General features: G+C 40.6%; 1 protein-coding gene across 1 annotated transcript in view; it reads left to right on the plus strand.

Annotated features, from left to right (window-relative positions):
* ST8SIA4 (ST8 alpha-N-acetyl-neuraminide alpha-2,8-sialyltransferase 4) overlaps nucleotides 1–19,520 on the plus strand; it is a 103,960-nt gene that overhangs the window by 19,936 nt on the left and 64,504 nt on the right. The window contains exon 3 of the mRNA XM_070742978.1: nucleotides 16,267–16,524. Coding sequence (XP_070599079.1) covers nucleotides 16,267–16,524 — 258 coding nt within the window. The remainder of the gene's footprint in view (nucleotides 1–16,266; nucleotides 16,525–19,520) is intronic.

The raw sequence follows: 19,520 nt of genomic DNA on the forward strand, positions 1-19,520 counted from the left end.
AAATAATCTAAAAAACCCCATATATAAGGAACCAATCATACATACAAGCATACCATGTCTAAATTTTATAAGCCTAGGGGGAAGGGAAAATTTCAATTCCCCCATGCCTGACGACAGAGGTGGGTTTTAAGGAGCTTGCGAAAGGCAAGGAGGGTGGGGGCAACTCTGATATCTGGGGGGAGCTGGTTCCAGAGGGTCGGGGCCGCTACAGAGAAGGCTCTTCTCCTGGGTCCCGCCAAACAACATTGTTTAGTTGACGGGACCCGGAGAAGGCCAACTCTGTGGGACCTAACTGGTCGCTGGGATTCGTGCGGCAGAAGGCGGTCCCGGAGATATTCTGGTCCAATGCCATGAAGGGCTTTATAGGTCATAACCAACACTTTGAATTGTGACTGGAAATTGATCGGCAACCAATAGTACTTCACTTTGATTAAGATTTGAATGAAACACCTTGTAACTGGTTCACAAAGCAATACAATCTCTTCCAAAAGAATAAATTAAGATTTATGTTGCTATACCTTACTTTGTTTCAGAGCCCTTTTCAGCTTTTTCCTGTGGAACTCATGCAATGAAAGTTTTTGAAAAATCCTCCAGGAGAAAGCTGAGACAAATCTTTTCCTTTAGTGCTGTTGTAATTGATTTCAGGCTGGGCAGGTTAAGCACGCAATTGCCGGTATTCCCTTATTGAGCTCTGGAGCTTTCTGACATAGAGCATCCTTAGGCCACTTGCCAGAAACTTTGGTGAAATTGCAGAGATACTACTTATCTCCTTCGGGCATGCTGCAGAGAAAATGCTGCTCAACTATGGACCAGCACACGAGGGAAGAGGGAGGGCATAATGTCATAAGTATCTGGGGTGGGAATGGAGGTGTTGCCTTTGTTACTGCTTTTAAATATGAAGTATTTTCTAGGGTGGATTGTCTCATTGCATTCCTCTGTGTCACCCAATTTAAAGATTCTTTGATGGATGTTAAGGAAAACCCTGAGAAAAAAATCATCCAAATTTGTTTGATGATGCCATATCTAGGCATCAGACAAATGAAACCATATTGCTTTCATGGAATTAATAACAACAATAAAATGTATCTTGATTCCTTTTGGAGAGTTTTGGGTTGGTGGAAGGATGCAAGGCAAAATTGGTGAAAGGAAAAGTAGGAATAAGTCTTATTTGTAGATATAAAATTATAAATGGCTATTTCTCCACTACTATGCTTATATTAATGTGATTCTTTTAATTTTCTTTTAATTTCTACATTATTGAATCATTTGATGTAGGTGCATCTGAAACATTTTAAAAAATCACCTAAAATTGAAACACTGAACTGAAATATATTTATAACTAATATTGCTGTTTTTTTATATTAATTTTTTGTTAATTCTTATGAAATCCTAATCTTAATCTTTTAAAAAATAAATATGGCAATTTCAGTGGAACATTATCAATATATTAGATTGAACATAAACCTACGCGCACACATAAGCACAGAAAGATACATTTTTAAAACATATGGACCAGAATGTTATTTTGTTAAGAGTCCTTTTGTTAAGAGTCCTATTTTGTTTTCAGTTGAATAACCACAAATGCCTCTTGCGTGATTACTAGAGGTGGAGATTTCCGTTTGTTTTGAAAAAAGGAAACATCAAAAAGTCTTCTAGCTAAGTTGAAAAGCACATGAGTGCTTTGTGGTTTTTCAGCACTTCAGGCTCAGTTGTGGGAAAGATAGTATTTTTAAGCGGTAAGAAAACAACTGCGCCGAGACTTATTTTTCATTTGTTAATAGCAAGTGTGAAATATATAGTGGATTATATGGTTGTACTAGTCAAAAAACCCACATGAGTAGATACAAGACTCCTTAAAATTATTTTGTTCCCTCCAGAAGTGAGGAGAAAGAGAGAGTGACAGACCAAAGTCCCAGTATTTTTTTAATTGTCTAGCTCTCTTCAAACACTGACTGTTATTATCTTTGCTTTGGGGAATAATGTGTCCAGAACTGACTTTGTTCTTGGGAATAATCTGTACAAAGCCTTTATCCTAACTCCCTGAATATGTTCTCTTATGCAAATAGTTTAATTTAACCCAAAGTCTCCTGACAAAATAATGCTGGACTATGCCAGGCAGCCTACTGTCCTTCCATTTTTATCAAGTAAAAATGATGCAAATACTGGCATTTAATGCCTCTGATTGACATTATAAACATAGACATCTGTCTCCATCCTATAATAATGCAGTTGTGTAAACATTGTCTCTTGTGTAAGTGAGGCATTTGTGTAGTTATGCCATTGCGCACATTATTTTGGCATCACTGCAGTGTGTTGTGCATGCTACAAATGTATCTCTGATAGGGAGGCCATGGGAGCTGTGAATTCCGCCACCTGCTTATTGGATCTGTGTCCCTTCTGGTTGGTCTCAGCCAGCAGGGAGGTTACACGAGGCTGGGTCCAGGAGATTGTCAATGCTTCCTTGAGGGAGGGGTCCTTTCTGGCTCCCTGCAAGGAGGCACTCCTCAAGAAGCCTTCTCTGGACCCAGCTGTTTTAAACAACTATCATCCTGTCTCCAACCTTCCCTTTATAGGGAAGGTTGTTGAGAAGATGGTGTCGCTCCAGCTCCAATGGTCCTTGGATGAAACCAATTATCTGGGCCCTCGGCAGTCAGGATTCAGTCCCGGCTACAGCACTGAAACTGCTATGGTCATGCTGATGGATGATCTCTAGCAGGCCCGGGACAGGGATTTATCCTCTGTCCTGGTGCTTCTTAACCTCTCAGTGGCTTTCGATACCATCAACCATGGTATTCTTCTGCGCCGGCTGGAGGGGTTGGAAGTGGGTTCTCCTACCCCTCTGGTCGGTCGCAGTCAGTGTTAGCAGGTGGCCAGAGGTCAACCCCTAGGTCCCTCCCTTGTGGGGTTCCTCAGGGGTCGGTCCTCTCTCCCTCTCTCCCTGCTGTTTAATATCTACATGAAACCACTGGTTAAGATCATTTGAGGGCATGTGGTTAGTTACCATCCATATGCTGATGATATGCAGTTATACATTTCCACCCCGTGTCCACTCATTGAAGCAGTGGAGTTAATGTGCCGGTGTCTGGAGGCTGTCAGGGTCTGGATGGGTGCTAATAGTCTCAGACCCAACCCTGACAAGATGGAGTGGCTGTGGGTTTTGCCTCCCAGGGACAATATCAAATGTCCATCCATTACCCTGGTGGGGGAATCTTTGCCTCCCTCAGAGAGGGTTCGCAATTTGGGCTTTCTTCTGGATCCACAGCTGAGCTTAGAAGACCATCTCTCAGCTGGGGGGCAGTGTTCCCTCTAATTTTTTTGGGGGGTGGGCGGAAAAGTATAGTGTCTGAGCGGCAGTCCCTTTGGGACTGGGCGGCACAGAAATAATAAATAAACAAACAAATAAAAAACCCACCCTGTTTTGCCTCAGAGAATTTCAAAATAAAATACTGTGCTGTGTGTCTATAACAGTGAGCTCATAATAGGGCAACTCTATCAATATCAAAATGCCACTTAAATAGTTGAGCTAGTTTCAAACTAGACTTTGATTTTCTTTCTCTCTTCCTTACTCCCATTCTTTTTCTTTCTCTTTTCCTTCCTCTCTTTTTTCTATCTATTTCTCTCTCTTCCTCTCTCTCTCCTTCCCTCTCACTCTTTCCCTGTCGGCTTCTGGGCAGGTTTGGAAAACTCTGAGTTGATGATGATTTTTAAGTGAGCGATTGCTCACTGCTCAGCTTAGAGGGAACTATGCTGGGGGGGGGGGCGTTGCGGCCCTATATGGACAGGGAGTCACTTCTCACAGTCATTCATGCCCTTATCACCTCGAAGTTCGACTACTGCAATGCTCTCTACATGCGGCTGCTTTTGAAGACTGTTCAGAGACTACAAACTGTGCAAAAAGCAGCCACGCAAACTATAGTGGGACTGCCAAGATCTGCCCTCATCACTCCGTGAGCTGCACTGGTTGCCAGGTGGTCTCCGGGCCCAATTCAAAGTGCTGGTTATGACCTACAAAGCCCTACATGGCTTAGGACCAGATTATCTTTGGGACTGTCTTCTGCCTCATGTATCCCAGCGTCCAGTTAGGTCCCACAGAGTCTGCCTTCTCCAGGTCCCGTCGGCCAGTCAATGTCGACTGGCAAGGCCTAGGGGAAGAGCTTTCTCTGTGGTGGCCCTGGCCCTCTGGAATGAACTCCCTCCAGAGATATGTACCGCCCCTTCCTCTTGGTCTTTCATAAAGCTTTAAAAACCTATCTTTACTGGAGGGCATGGGGGCCATGAGTGATGAGACTGTCTCCAGCTGATAAGGGGATATGATTGGATTGGGTGAATGTGTGTGAGTTTACATGGGGTCTTAGGTAACATGTTCCATGCTGTGAATTTGGGAAGTGAGGTATGGTTACTACTGGCATATATAGATGCTTACCTAAGCCTTCAAACCTGAGCTACATATATTGTCTGCCATTGCAATTCTGTAGGAATATAGGATAACGAAATTTTAATGGTGTTCTCATCCTTTCAATGCCATTTGAATGAGCATTGGGTTTGTAGCCTCACAGGTAGCTGCTTGTTTGAAGAAAATAGTTTGTAGTTTGTTAAGTAATGGTGAAGACTTTTTCCTAATTTTCCTTTCAACCAGACTTTCCTTTCTTTGATGTGAGAAAGAGAATGTAACAAGTTCCAAAACCAAAAAAGCACATAGTATTTTAACATTTTTTAAAAGTAAAGTATTTTACACATTTTGTACTTCTTATTAGTTTCAAGGCATGACCAGGATTAATGCAGAAAACAAAATTAAATTCACATTTCCATGCTAAGCAGTGGTTTAACCAATAGCTTGCATGATGTGCAATGTAATTCAATTGTAGCAATATTGTAAACAATTCTCTATATTGTCTCATGTTAAATATTAAGGTCTATTGTTTATACAGGCTAGCCCAAGATCGGCTAAACCATCAGCCTCAGCTTAAAAGAGATGGTCCAAATAGGAATGAGTTTGCATATTTATTGTTTGTGATTTGTTCTATTTAATGAAGTGATTTCATTTGTTAGGAAATGATCAATAAAATTTCTAAAAAGCAAAGTCTTTCCTTACAAAGATGCCTCATAGGGGAAATAAAGAAAGTAAAGAGGAGTTAATTATATCAATAGCCATTTGTTTGGTGAAATCAATTACTCCTAGAAGAATATAAACACAAATCTTTCATTATCATTCCTCACGATAATTTAATTGCAACTATGGAATGTATGAACTTTTTTAAAAGTCAAGTTTGTGAGGATTTGTTTGGACCATCTGTCTTCTTGACACTTAGAGATCTGAACCTAACTACTGAGCTACATTGTTTGCATTTTTGAAGTGAGAAATCAATATTTGTTTTTTTAAAAAAAGTTCATATTAAATTATGTCTTAATCAGTCAATCAAAGTCATTATGTCTTTTTTAAAATAGCAAGCTTGAGAGATGTTTTTTTAAAAAAACGGATTGATTCCCCCCCCCCTTATTGATAAAGTGGATAAATTGAGTGAAGAAAGTTGAATGCAAGCAGTTCAAAATTGCTGTATGTCAGAACCTCAACTGGATGTCATTATGCCCTGTGATCAGTGTTCCATCTAATTTTTTTTTTTGGGGGGGGGCGGAAAAGTATAGTGTCTGAGCGGCAGTCCCTTCGGGACTGGGCGGCACAGAAATAATAAATAAACAAACAAACAAACAAACAAACAAATAAAAAACCCACCCTGTTTTGCCTCAGAGAATTTCAAAATTAAATACTGTACTGTGTGTCTATAACAGTGAGCGCATAATAGGGCAACTCTATCAATATCAAAATGCCACTTAAATAGTTGAGCTAGTTTCAAACTAGATTTTGATTTTCTTTCTCTCTTCCTGACTCCCATTCTTTTTCTTTCTCTTTTCCTTCCTCTCTTTTTTCTATCTGTTTCTCTCTTCCTCTCTTCCTCTCTCTCTCCTTCCCTCTCACTCTTTCCCTCTCGGCTTCTGGGCGGGTTTGGAAAACTCTGAGTTGATGATGATTTTTAAGTGAGCGATTGCTCACTGCTCAGCTTAGAGGGAACTATGCCTGTGATACTTCCATTGGCCTGCTTATTGCCAGACCTTCCCTGATTTTATTTTTTAAACAATATTTTAAAACAATAAAAACAGGAATATCTCTAGCACCATAAAACAAAAACTATTTGCTCATTCCAAGTCCTTGGGAAGCGCTCAGTGGATGGAAAAAAATGCAAGTCCAGTCTAAACAATTGGCTGACTGTGTGACTTACATGATGGCAAGATGGGAAGCAACCATATTTAGTTCCAGAAATGCTTCTAGACTCACAATTGTAATCCCCGGCTTGATAATGTGAATGGTGCGAATGGAGTTACCCTGAAATTGCTTTGGTTGTGCTGATGGATGATCTCTGGTGGGCCTGAGATAGGGGACATTCCTCTATCTTGGTACTTCTTGACCTCTCAGCGGCTTTTGATGCCATCGGCCATGGTATCCTTCTGCATCAACTGGAGGGGCTGGGGGTGGGAGGCATCGTACCTCTCCGGTGGGTTGCAGTCGGTGTTGGTAGGGGGAAAAAGGTCAACTCCTAGGCCCCTCCTTTATGGGTTACCTCAAGAGTCGGTCTTCTGCCCCCTTCTGTTTAACATCTACATGAAACTGCTTGGTGAGATCATCGCATGGCATGGGGTGAAGTTCCAGCAGTACGTTGATGACACTTAGCTGTACATCTTCACCCCATATCAATTCAGTGAAGCAGTGGACGTGATGTGCAGGTGCCTGGAAGCTGTGAACATCCGGGTGGGAGTCAACAGACTCAAACTCAACCCCGGTAAGACTGAGTGGCTGTGGGTTTTGCCTCCCAAGGATTGTTCTCTTTGTCTATCCTTAACTCAGAGGGGGGGGGGATTTAACCTCTTCTGAAGAGGTTCGCAACTTAGGAGTCCGCCTAGATCTGCAGCTGAGATTAGAATAACATCTCTTGGCTGTGGCCAGGGGGACCTTTGCACAAGTCCACCTAGTGTACCAGTTGTGGCCCTATTTGGATAGGAAGTCTCTTCTTACAGTCACTCATGTCACTATCACCTCAAGGATTGACTACTGCAATGCACTCTGCTTGGGCTACCCTTGAAGAATGTTCGAAGACAACAATTAATCCAGAACTCAGCCCTGCGAGATGTTGTGGGTGATCCTAGGTACACTCACATAACTCCAACACTCCACAAGCTGCACTGGCTTCCAGTTAGTTTCTGGACACAATTTAAGGTCCTGGTTATCACCTATAAAGCCCTACATGGCTTAGGTCAAGACTACTTATGGAACTGTCTTCTGCCTCACACTTCCCAGCAGCTGATTAGATCCCACAGAGTTGGCCTTCTCCGTGTCCTGTTGGCCAAACAATGCCAACTGGCAGGACCATGAGGGAGGGCCTTCTCTGTGGCGGTGCCAGCTCTCTGGAACCAACTATCCCCGGAGATCCATACCGACCCCACCCTCCTGGCCTTCCGAAAAGCCTTAAAAACATGCCTTTTCCGGAAGGTGTGGGCCATTGAGCAATAGCACTCGGCAAGGCCTGGAAGTGATGAATATTTTTAGTATTGGGATTTTAAATTGTTGTATATTGTTTTATTGCTGTACGCTACCCAGAGTTCATCAGGAGTTGGGTGGCCTATGAATTTAATTTTAAAATATACCTATGTTCCATTAGCAGTTTTTAGAAAGCTTTTATAAAGGTGTGTGCCGTGCTTTCTTTGAAAATCATCAAAGCAAACTGATGACTAAAAGGAGTGGAGTAACTGCATCATTTTGTCTTCTTAAAAGTGTGGTGTTTATAACTAGCCATAGCTACTAAGGCAACCATTTTATAAGCATACACAAATGCCAAATCAAACCAAAGACACAATACTTCTGTTCAATGTCTATAAATACAACATTAGGTTAGTTCTGCCGGATCAGTCCATATCTTGGCCTAATGTCTTATTTCTTGGATGCTTTTTTCAAAATGAGGCATGGAGTCATATGCCTTCCCTGCTACTGTTTCTTTGAACAGGTATTTACAAGTGGTTGTATGTTGCTGCAACCCAGAAATAACATTGCACCCTCCATGGCAGAGGCTACGACATCTTTGTCATAAATTTATCCATAACTCTGGGTTGAAAGTGACTCAAAGGGCATTTTAGCAGCAAAACAGAGATTTTTAGTTGTACAGTCTTTCATTTTTTGTCATGTGAAAATAAAACTGAAAATAAATAACCTTAACCTTCACTACTAAACTATCTCTCGGCACTCCTGTTTTCTTTTTTTTGTTCTGTATCCACTCCCAAAATCTGCCTTGTTACCAAAAAGGATCCAGAATATTTCATTCATTTTGCAAAAAAGTAACATCAACATATCAGTGTAGCTGTAGCCTTAGAAATTTAGTAATTGATTGACTAATTCTTCATAAAATCAAATCCCTACTTTCCTGACCTAGTTCAGTATTCTGATTTCATTTATTCATTTAAGGTAGTTAAATACTGGGTTTTTTCTTTTCTTTTCAGGATGTATTTCTCCGTAGAGATTTATAATACAGTAGATTCCATGCTTTTATCACAGAAAAGAATTTTAAGACAGGCTGTAAATACATTTTTAATACTTTCACACATGTCTTGCCCAATTGTTTTGACACAAAGTATGTTGTAAATTGTCAAGTTTATAATTCTAATCTAGCTAAAATTAGACTTTCTAATTAGGTTAATATCTATTTGTCTGTGTTCCAAAAAATGTGTTACTGTTAATGATTGATAAAGCCAAACAGCTCTAGCATTAAAGAATGAGAAAGCCTTCTTAAAGAAAATTTATATTCTTAAATGTGTGCGATATAATATTTGTGGAGAGCTTTCTCTGGCAACTTGGTTTCTGTTTATTAAACATCTAAAATAATATATTTTCCCCATAAAAACTGCTCTAGGGTGCTAAGAAAAATACAGTTGCAACTACATAATTATTAATATACACAGTATAATATATTTAATAAAAGAAATTAGAAGTATGAATTTAAATTTTCACTTGGCAATGAAATTCATAAAAAGACTTTGAACTAATCAGTCATTTTTCTACCTTGATTTACCACATAGAGTTGTGTAACACAGCAAGGAACAGTTTATTCATGCTTTTCACCTTGAAAGATAATATAAAGGAAAGGATGGTAGAACCAGTGTTTGGAGTGCTAAATATTAGACTTGTGATATATTTTTTTCAGCACTGCAGTGATAAGTTACAACCCACCTCTGTAGGGTAGTTTCCAGTTAGGGAAGGTTGCTTTAAGCCTGAATTTGATTCAGAATTTGATTCAGCAACAGAAAAAAATCTGTTTCTAAGCAGCCTACCTGATGGCAAAACCCCCAGTTTGTTCTTTCCCTAACTGCTTTTTCAACAGGGGCGGGGGGGCAACTGAAAAGGTGTTTCTTGGCCTGCTTTTGATTTCAACCTCATCTGCTCTTGAATGACAAGATGTCTATAGCCCCTAAAGATTCACTCATGGGTACAGGAGTACTACAGAAAAAAGGAATGTTCATTCCCAATACAGTTGTTTGACTCAGCATTATGCAGCTATCTCTTTGGAGTCAGAAACTGGGAAATATAAAAATTCATTATAATTCACTCTTGTAAGGCCGAAACCATCCTTTTGCGTTAGAGACTTTGGCCTGCCACAAGTAGAAAAGTACTGTGGGAATTGGAGAGGGATGAGAGGGAAAGATACTAGCCTCAACAATTGCATGAGAGGGAAAGATACTAGCCTCAACAATTCTTTTCCAGTGATTCAAGGTCATCCTTTGTTCAGCACCAGCTGGAAGTACAGGGGAGGATTGTAGGTGTTGAGAGAACTGGAGTGGTCCATGTGATGAAACTCGGCTTCCCTACTTACGCAGAGGGGGAAAAAAATGGGGAAAAAAATTTCCCCTGGGGAGAAAAAAAATTAAAAAGAGATGGCAGCACCCTTGGACTGACACAAACCGAATGGGTTCCACAATATCATTGTGATGTAACCAGAAATTTTCTACCTGATCCAAAACGGGAGGAATCCACCTCTGGTTCAAATCATCCTATGAGCTCCCATAGCTGGGTGTGGGAACAAGGGATGAAAGTTAGTATCGGGTTAACTACATTTTGTAACTAACATGGCTCTGTGAATAAATTGAAACTTGCAAGAAGTCCAGGGTTTGAACTCTGATTTATTTCTTGGATGTTATTTGGAATACTGACAACTGCATTGTCCTTTTGCACTATTAGTGCAGTTAGATTAGTTGCTTATTTTATTCTTTAAATGCAGTTTCTGCATTTTCCCAGCCTAGGTATATTAGACTTAAAAGGCTTTTAAAACCATTTGTATGCAAGATTACATTAGGGATAAAATATCATTAAGGATAAAAATTTAAAAAATGGCAGAATGAAATGAATAATACTTTATTATCATTTATCGGGAGTTCTAGGCACTTTAAGTTTTAATATTTTTTTAGTTTGCTTCATTGCTTCATTACTTTGAAACACATATTTCCTTTGTTTTGAAACTGATTTTGTTGTGTATTGAAGACATAGAAAAACATTTCTCTTCCCACATTTAGCAATATTTAAGTTTCATGTACCGTATTTTTCGCTCCATAAGACGCAGTTTTTTTCCTCCCAAAGTAGGATGAAAAATCAGCCACGTCTTATGGAGCGAAGATGCAGGCAGGGAGGGGGGGGAGGCGCTGGAGCAGAGGGGGGGGGCGGCGATATACTCATCTGGAGACCGCCGCCTCTGTCGCCGCCTCTCCTCTTCCCAACCCCGAAGAGAGCCGCACCTTTCGGCCTCGGGAAGTGCTGGGCCGGGGGACGCCTCCACCCCGCAGGTTTAGGAGGCGGAGCAGCACCGGAGGAGCGTTGGTGGTTCCGAGCCTTTGGGAAGGCTACGGGAATCGCTTCAGGAGGCGGGGAGGTCTCGAAGACACAAAACCCAGCCAGTCGCTCGCAGCCGGCCGCCGCCTGTGCAAAGTTTGGCTGCGAACTCGGCTGGCTAGCTGCTGCCTGGCCCCCTCCCTCCCGGAGGAGGTCTCCCTTCGCACCACCAGCGGCGCTCCCCCCGCCAGCCAGCCAAGCCCCGCGCCCGCCGGAGCCGGCTCCTCGCTCTCCCCCCGCTGCCCGCCGCGTTTGCAGTAGGTGGGGAGGATCGGGTGGCCCGCCAAGGCCAGGAGGGACGCCGCTGCCCCCCTCCCTTTCCGCCCGCTGCTGCGCCTCCTGCTGAGCTCCCTCGGCCCCACGCGGCGCCTGTCAGAGGAAGCTGCCCTGTCCCGGCCAGGATCCGGGGGCGAGGTCGGCGGGGTTTGAGGGGCCCTAAACCGCCCACAGCAGAAAAACAGAAAAAATAAGGGAGAGAGAAAGAGAGAGAAAGGAAGAGGAGATATAGAAAGGGGGAGAGATAGAGAAGGAGAGAGAGAAAGAGAGAGATACAAAGAGAGTGAGTGAGAGAAGGAGAGATAAGAGAGAGAGAGAAAGAGAAGAACAGAGAGAAAGAAATAGAGGGACAGAGAAAGGGAGAGGAGAGATAGAAAGGGGGAGAGAGAAAGAGGGAGAGATAGAGAAGGAGAGAGAGAAAGAGAGATATCCAAAGAGAGTGAGTGAGAGAAGGAGAGATAAGAGAGAGAAAGAAAGAGGGACAGAGAGAAAGAAAGAGAGGGACAGAGAGAAAGAAAGAGGGACAGAGAGAAAGAAAGAGAGGGACAGAGAGAAGGAAAGAGAGGGACAGAGAGAAAGAAAGAGAGGGACAGAGAAAGAAAGAGAGGGACAGAGAGAAGGAAAGAGAGGGACAGAGAGAAAGAAAGAGAGGGACAGAGAAAGGGAGAGAGAGAAAGAGAAAGAAAGGTAGAGAGAAAGAGGGAAAGATAGAAAGAAAGAGAGAGGGGGGCTTGTTTGTATATTTTCCCAATTCCCCTAGGGCAGTGTTATTGTAATAAATATTTTAGCCTACTTTTTGGCTCAAAATATTTTTTTTCTATTTTCCTCCTCTAAAAACTAGGTGCGTCTTATCAGCAGGTGCGTCTTATAGAGCGAAAAATACGGTATATGAGTGTGTATGAATATGATACTGAATACTGAAATAACTTTTAGTTAGACTCTAAGATAATATTCTTCTGACTTAAAGCATTGGATATGGATACTCAGTGGATTTTTTTAACGGCATTATTTCTTACGAGTCTCTTTGTATAGAAATCTATCCTTTTTCCCAGTTTATATGTTGTTTTAAAGACTGTAGATCTGCTGCAATTGTTATTTATTAAGAAAAGACCTCTGCTAGAGGAAATGAAAGACTTATCCCATCACATATCGTATTTCTCTTATGATCAACCAGATCCCCAAATGAATCTTCTAAGCAGAATATGATATACAAGGTGTCCAGCAACCTAGAAAACAGGGAAATCAGGAAATTACCGGGGAAATCAGCAGTTTGGGAAATATCAGGGAATATCATGAATCAGGGAATTGGTGTGAAAAAAGGAATAAATCAGGGGGGGGGGAACCAAACTAGTAAAATGTTTAAAAGTCAGGGGGAAAATCATGTAAAAAAAGGATATGGCAGAGTCGAGCAAAAACGAGCATAACTGTGGCAACAACTTGCTTCCTCAGCTACTGATATTTCTCCACAGCTTAGCCATTTGGTATGACGTCATCTACAACTGCGCCTTAACTAGATTGCAAGTTACAGGAAAATGTCAGACAAATACCAGGGAATTTCAAAATGCTTCCCCCCTGGACACCCTGAGTATAGGGGCCCATTGCTGTTCTTTAATAGCTGGTAGGCACAACTGAAGGAAACATTAGGGCATTATGACTAAAGATTTTTAATTATCCATTTAATTTGACTTACTTCCTTTTAGTCTTTTTAGTCAGGAGTCCCCAATCTTGGCAGTTTTAACTTAAACTAGAATTCCTCAGCCAATCGTACATATTCTACAGTTGCCAAGGCCAAAGATACCATACACAAACACATGCTATAAGTCGTTAGACACTACCACATGGTCATTTATTCATTGTCTTTACTAAATTTTTCGCAATTCACCTTTTGTAAAATGTAGAGTATGTACTTTAACTTCCAGAAATGAGTGATAGCCATTTTATTTTATTTTAAACTCCATCCATTCACAACATACTCACATGCATGAAACATGCCTATCTTCATATATGATATTGCCCCAACTCTCTTGCATCAACATCTGCGGATGCAATCTCCAGAAAAAACTATTGAATATGTCTTGCTACTAAAAGGTTGCCCATTCCTTACATAAGATAAACAATAAACCATTGGAGATGATAACTTTGAAATTGAGTTCCAAGTATGAGATTAATTACTAAAAAAGGCTACAGGATAGGAAATGAATAACTGTCAAGTTAGACAAATCTTTCTAAAAGATGGCACATTTATCAGGTAGGCAGGTGGTTTGCAGTGCTTGAAGAGATAGCACTTCTTAGACAGCCTCCTAGGGCACATAACTGTGTCTGAAAGGTGACTCATCGGCCTGCCCTCATGGAAATCAAAGGCCATTTGTGTGTGTGTGTGTGTGTGTGTGTGTGTACATAAAAATAATCAAGGAAGTGTTCCTCAGGTTGTTTTTGCCTTTAGAGAGTCTTGGCAAATATTAGTTCCTGCATAGACTTATCTATCATCCTGGGCTGAGCATGCACCGGAAATTCACTTAGATGGATCTGACATATACTGAGGATCATATTGGAAAACACCATTTTGTGTTCAATGCTAAGTTACAGCAAAACGTTGTTTTAAAAAGAAAAGCTTTATAATGGGATATCTACAAACATTTGATCCATGGCAGAAGGGAGACCATCAACTTTCCAATTCATGAAGGAACACTGCTTTTAGAGTATTAACTTGGATAGTTATACCAACGAGCCAACATAAGGCAGTTTCCAATATTCCTTCTGTAGGAAGTTATGAGTAGAGCTAAGATACTAACTGTCAGGGATTATACAGGTTGTCTTCGACTTATCACCACAATTGCAGCCAAAATTTTTATTGCTCAGTAAGACGGTCGTTAGGTGAATTTTGCCCCATTTGATGACCTTTCTTGGCACAATTGTTAAGTGAACCACTGCAGTTGTTAACACAATTGTGAAGTGAATCTGGCTTTCCCTGTCAAAAGGTGGCAAAAGGTGATTACATGACCACAGGACACTGCAACTGTCATAAATATGAGTTAATTGCCAAGCATCTGAATTTTGATCACATGATCAAAAGAATATTGCAATGGTCCTAATCTCTTGAATCCTTTTTTAGTCAAAGTGCTTTCTATAGCTTTAGATTGCTGACATACAGAGGTGCATTTTTTCTCTTAAGAAATAAGGGTTGGACTGCCTGTAGCTTTAGTATTTTAAATGCATAAAGATCCGGTTTCTGAGTTGAATTTATCTCCTGTTGCCTTTAGAGACAAACTTGTGCTCAAGGTACTTGAAAAGAATTGCATCTATATGAAACAATAAGCTCCCTGTGCAATTACTTTGGGAACAGTCTTCTAGAAAATTGCTATCTTCTCCTCTTGGATTAATGTTTGAATCAGTGCTTAGCTATCAACTTTGGTATTTTTTCGGATATTAGGATGCAATTATTGATCATTTATATCTATATAAAATAAATGGTGTTTGTTATCACCTATAAAGTGCTACATCGCTTAGGTCCAGACTATTTTCAGGACCACCTTCTACCGCACAGCTCCCAGCGACCCATAAGGGCCCACAGGGTTGACTTTCTCCAAGTCCCTTCAGCTAAACAGTGTAGGTTGGGGCTGTGGGAGAGGGCCTTCTCTATGGTGGCTCCAGATTTCTGGAACCAGCTACATCCTGAGATCCATACTGCCCTCATCCTACTGGCCTTGCCGGCAGGCCTGCAACCATTGATCAAATGATACATCATCAAGATCTGGCCACAGATCTTGATGATGTATAATAATAATAATAATAATAATAATAATAATAATAATAATAATAATAATAATAATAATAATAATTTTTTAGATTTGTATGCCACCCCTCTCCAAAGACTTGGGGCAGCTCACAACAACATAAACAGTGTACAAATCCAATTTTAAAAAATACAATTTAAAACCCTTATAATAAAATAATCACACAATCCAATCAAACCATACACCAACCTTGACAATTGTGTATGTGTGTTAATTTCCCCATACCTGGTGGCAAATATGAGTTTTTAATAACTTACGAAAGGTGAGGAAAGTGGGGGCAGTCCTAATCTCCGGGGAGAGTTGGTTCCAGAGGGCCGGGGCCGCCACAGAGAAGGCTCTTCTCCGGGTCTCACCAGACGACATTGTTTAGTTGATGGGGCCCGGAGAAGGTCAACTCTGTGGGACCTAATCGGCCGCTGGGATTCGTGCCACAGAAGGCTCCCCCACCGCTTCTCTAGACATTTCTTCTGGCATTTCAGCACCCGGAGTTCCTCGGTAAACCAAGGAGCCCTCCGGGAGAGAAGTCGCAATGGCACAATCTGGTCCGGAGCCTCCGCTGCAGCCTTATTCCAGTCTTTTTAAAAAAGAGGGACTCTGAGGTGGCGAGGAGTAACACGCGCCTCCCATATACCCAGCGCAAGGCTGCCTCCCATACACTGCACCAGAGAGAGAAAACCAGGTGGGCAGGAGGGAGGAATCTCCCGCTCCTTTGACCGAAAGGCAGCTGATACTGCTGCTGCTGCTACCTGTCCAGATCAAAGCGAGTGTTTCTTTTCTTTGGTTACTGGCAGAGGCTTATTCCCTCTCCAAGCGCCCAGAGAAAGGAAAATGCTTCGTTCGCTCTGGACTGCCAAAGCCTCCTTAAGCGCCACCGAAAGGCTCCTCTGGCAGCCCAGAAAAGCCCAAGATGGCCTGGATTAAAGGGGGAATGGCAAGAAACTGGCTGGGCCTTCGTTCCACTCTCAAATTTCCTGGGAGATTTTTCCAGGCTCGGGTTCTTAAGTAGAAAATAGTTCTTAAGAAGAGGCAAAAAAATCTTGGACACCTGGTTCTTATCTAGATGAGTTCTTAAGTAGAGGCGTTCTTAGGTAGAGGTACCACTGTATCTTGAAATGACCATGCAAGTTGTGGAGTGATTTTTCCCAAAAAATTGTCTTCTGAAATACATATTTTAGAAGTGATATATGAGCAATGGGTTTTCTTGTGCTCACATCATCCAACAATTTCCTTAAGTTTTTAAAGAGGTACAATACAATTGCCTTCTTGTTTACAATGCAGGAAGAATATTCTTCGATTCTTGGATGCCGAAAGAGACATTTCAGTCGTCAAAAGCAGTTTCAAGCCTGGAGATGTAATCCACTATGTGCTAGACAGACGCCGCACACTAAATATTTCTCAGGATTTGCATAGACTCCTTCCTGACATTTCTCCAATGAAGAATCGTCGATTTAAGACATGTGCTGTTGTAGGGAATTCCGGCATCCTCCTGGATAGTGGGTGTGGAAAAGAGATTGACAGTCATGAGTTTGTTATAAGGTAAGCCTTTATCTTTTGCTTGACAGATTGCTTATTACTTCAACAGCAATGAACAAAAAATGCTTAACTTGGAATGATAGCTCAGAATTTCTGGAATATATCTTTCACTGTATGATGCCCAAATTAAAGATGTTTCAGTAGAAAGAAACGGGGCTGTCTATATATTATGAATGAGAAATTCATTCTCATTGTTGGAGGCTGTAGAGAGATTGGTGATGTTGTTGGTAGGATCTGCTTTTGCTCTTTATGCAGGCACAATAATTATTTTAATAGGGAACTGGTTCCACAAAGAGAAAACGTTGCCATATTTATTTATTATACATGAACTATCTATGGTTATGTTTAGAGAAATACACTGGGGATTAGCCAAATAATTCCTATTAAGAGAATTGTTAAAATTTCCTATCTAAACTCTTATATTCTGCACTGCACTGAAAAGGTGTCTTAACTACATGCACAAATATGTTCATATATCTCATTTTAATGATTTGTTTCTTCAAAATTGAATATTATACATTACCAAAGATCAGCAAGAAATTAAAATGCAGGTGAAATAAATTTAATTAAAAATAATACAAGGCATTTGGGAATTAAAAGGTAAAGGTGTTCCTGTGGGTTTTATTCCAGGGGTGAAATGCTTTCGGTTCGCTTGTGCCTGTCAATCTTCGGAGAGCCAGTTGTGAAGGGAGCATGAGGCCCCGCCCACCTGCCCGGACGCCACCATTTGGGTTCTTTTACTCTCTGTGCATGGACAAAGCATTCTGTGCATGCACAGAGTGTAAAAGAACTCAAATGATGGTGGATGGGCAGAGTGTTGCTCTCCCTTCGCAACCACCTTTCCGACGACTGACAGGCACGAGGGAACCGGGAGCTTTTCACCCATGGTTTATTCCACTTTAGGAGGTGATTCTTTCCTCTGTTTATTAAGCCAAAGAGCCAGCATTATCTGGAGACAAAGACAAAGAACTACCACATCTCTAGATTGAGAACTAAAGAAGCTAATAAAATCAATTATATATAATTTACACTCACTGTATTTTCTAAGTAAGAGTTTACTAGATCTATAGGTATCACATTATAGAAGGGGAACATTCCAGTCAAAATTAAACAAAACAGTATTAAGTTTCATATTTCAATAATCTTTTTAGTCTCTCCTCCATTATATCACCAGTTTTTTTGAATGATTAATAATCTTAAATGGTGCATTTTGCATGTGGTAGGTAAAATAATTGTGTTGAGTTTGTGCAACTCTTGCACTTAATTTTACAAATCCCCCTCCCCAAATATAAATAAAAACATCATCTTTTCCATCAATAGTACCATAACATTGACTTCTTCTAAATTATAGAAAGAAGCTTTGGGAGGTGGTGTGGTAAAGAGTGGCTGTCAGATGCAACAGTTCTTTGTTCCTTTGTGATATTTTTTTCCCAGTAGGAATTGCTCAACATCACTATTGAAATCAGTGTGATTACCGTATTTTTTGGAGTGTAAAGCACACAGGAGTATAAGACGCACATTAGTTTGAGGGGAGGAAAGCAAGGAAAAGGAGCCTCTGTCTCAGCAATTTGCCAAACAGCAAACAGCACAGATGATATACACTGTTTGCTGTGTGTTTATGTGCATTTGTGTCTGACCCATGGGAATAGCAAAGGATTGGGGAAATGTACTTTATGGCAATATATTAATGCCAAAAAAAGTTTCTTAAATGTAGTCACACTAACTGCTTCCAATTATTTAAATAGATCTACTCCAAAAAGGACTAACTCAGGATTTAACTTAGCTGCCTTCTCTTAATACTAAACAGGACACTGTTACATTTTAGATTATACCTTTACAGATCTTTAAATTTTATGTGGCTTTCTGGACGTATAGTTATTCTCAGATATTGAATAGAAGATACAATAACATTGGGCCTCTTCAGATCAAACATTTATTTTAAAAATCTCATTCATTTTGTTAAGCTGTTTAAAACAATAATAAAGCAGTCTTTTAAAAATAAGTCTAATAATTTGAACATTCTATAGACATTTATAGTTATTGACTTAACAGTTTCAGCAATCCAGCAGTCCACCTCGCAGCAATTTGACTCCTTGCTAGTTTAGCTTTCAGTTCTAGCAGACTTGGCTGTGCTGAATCAGCTGTGTGTTGGGAGGCTGCTACTCAATTGCTTATGCTAATCAGGCTTTGTACTGTTTGCTGCAAGGAAGTAAATTGCTTGGAGGCAGAAACCAAAGGGCGGGGGGTGGCAGGTTGGGGCTACATTTGTTGATATAAGACACACACAAGTTTTCACCCTGTTTTGGGGAGTAAAAAGATGCATCTTATACTCTGAAAAGTATGGTAAGTCAGCTTTCCTAAATATATAGACCAGGATATGTTACTGTTCAGTAGGCTTACTTTCTGGGTTAACATATTTTAAATGGTGGAACATGGCTTAAGTCCTGGGTACTATTAGTACATTTTAAAGGCACTGTAAATTACTATTGTTCAGGCAGTTATCTTTTCAAAGTGAATGTTCGAGGAAGTGAAAAGTTCTGTTTAAAAAACCCTGCAACTTTTACAGTTTCCTTGTTTTGCTGTATTTATATCATTATTTAAAAGAATTGTTGTTTTGGTTACTTTTTCTTTAAATCAAAATAGATTCTTCAACTCTTCCAGTCAGGGATGATATAGCAAGGATGATACACATGGCTGAGCAACCTGCCATCTTGCAGATGTTTCTGAAGTATAAGTAATAGATGTATGTCATTTGTTGCTGGGGTGCAATGAGTTCAAATCCTGCAGTTTATCTAACATAATCCATCTAATTTCTAATGCTTTCTGCTCTTAAGAAGAACACATACAAGCAAACACATAGCAAAGTTTATTTATAGGTGTGTATATATCTGTTACATGCAGAAACTGTAAATAATCATACCCATGTGTTTAATTGATCTAGACAGATCTATAAAACCCTGTGGTCCTCTTGATGATCTGTTCATTGAATCACTGTCTAA

This window comes from Erythrolamprus reginae, chromosome 2 (genome assembly GCF_031021105.1).
Source record: "Erythrolamprus reginae isolate rEryReg1 chromosome 2, rEryReg1.hap1, whole genome shotgun sequence".
NCBI classification, from domain to species: Eukaryota; Metazoa; Chordata; class Lepidosauria; order Squamata; family Dipsadidae; genus Erythrolamprus; species Erythrolamprus reginae.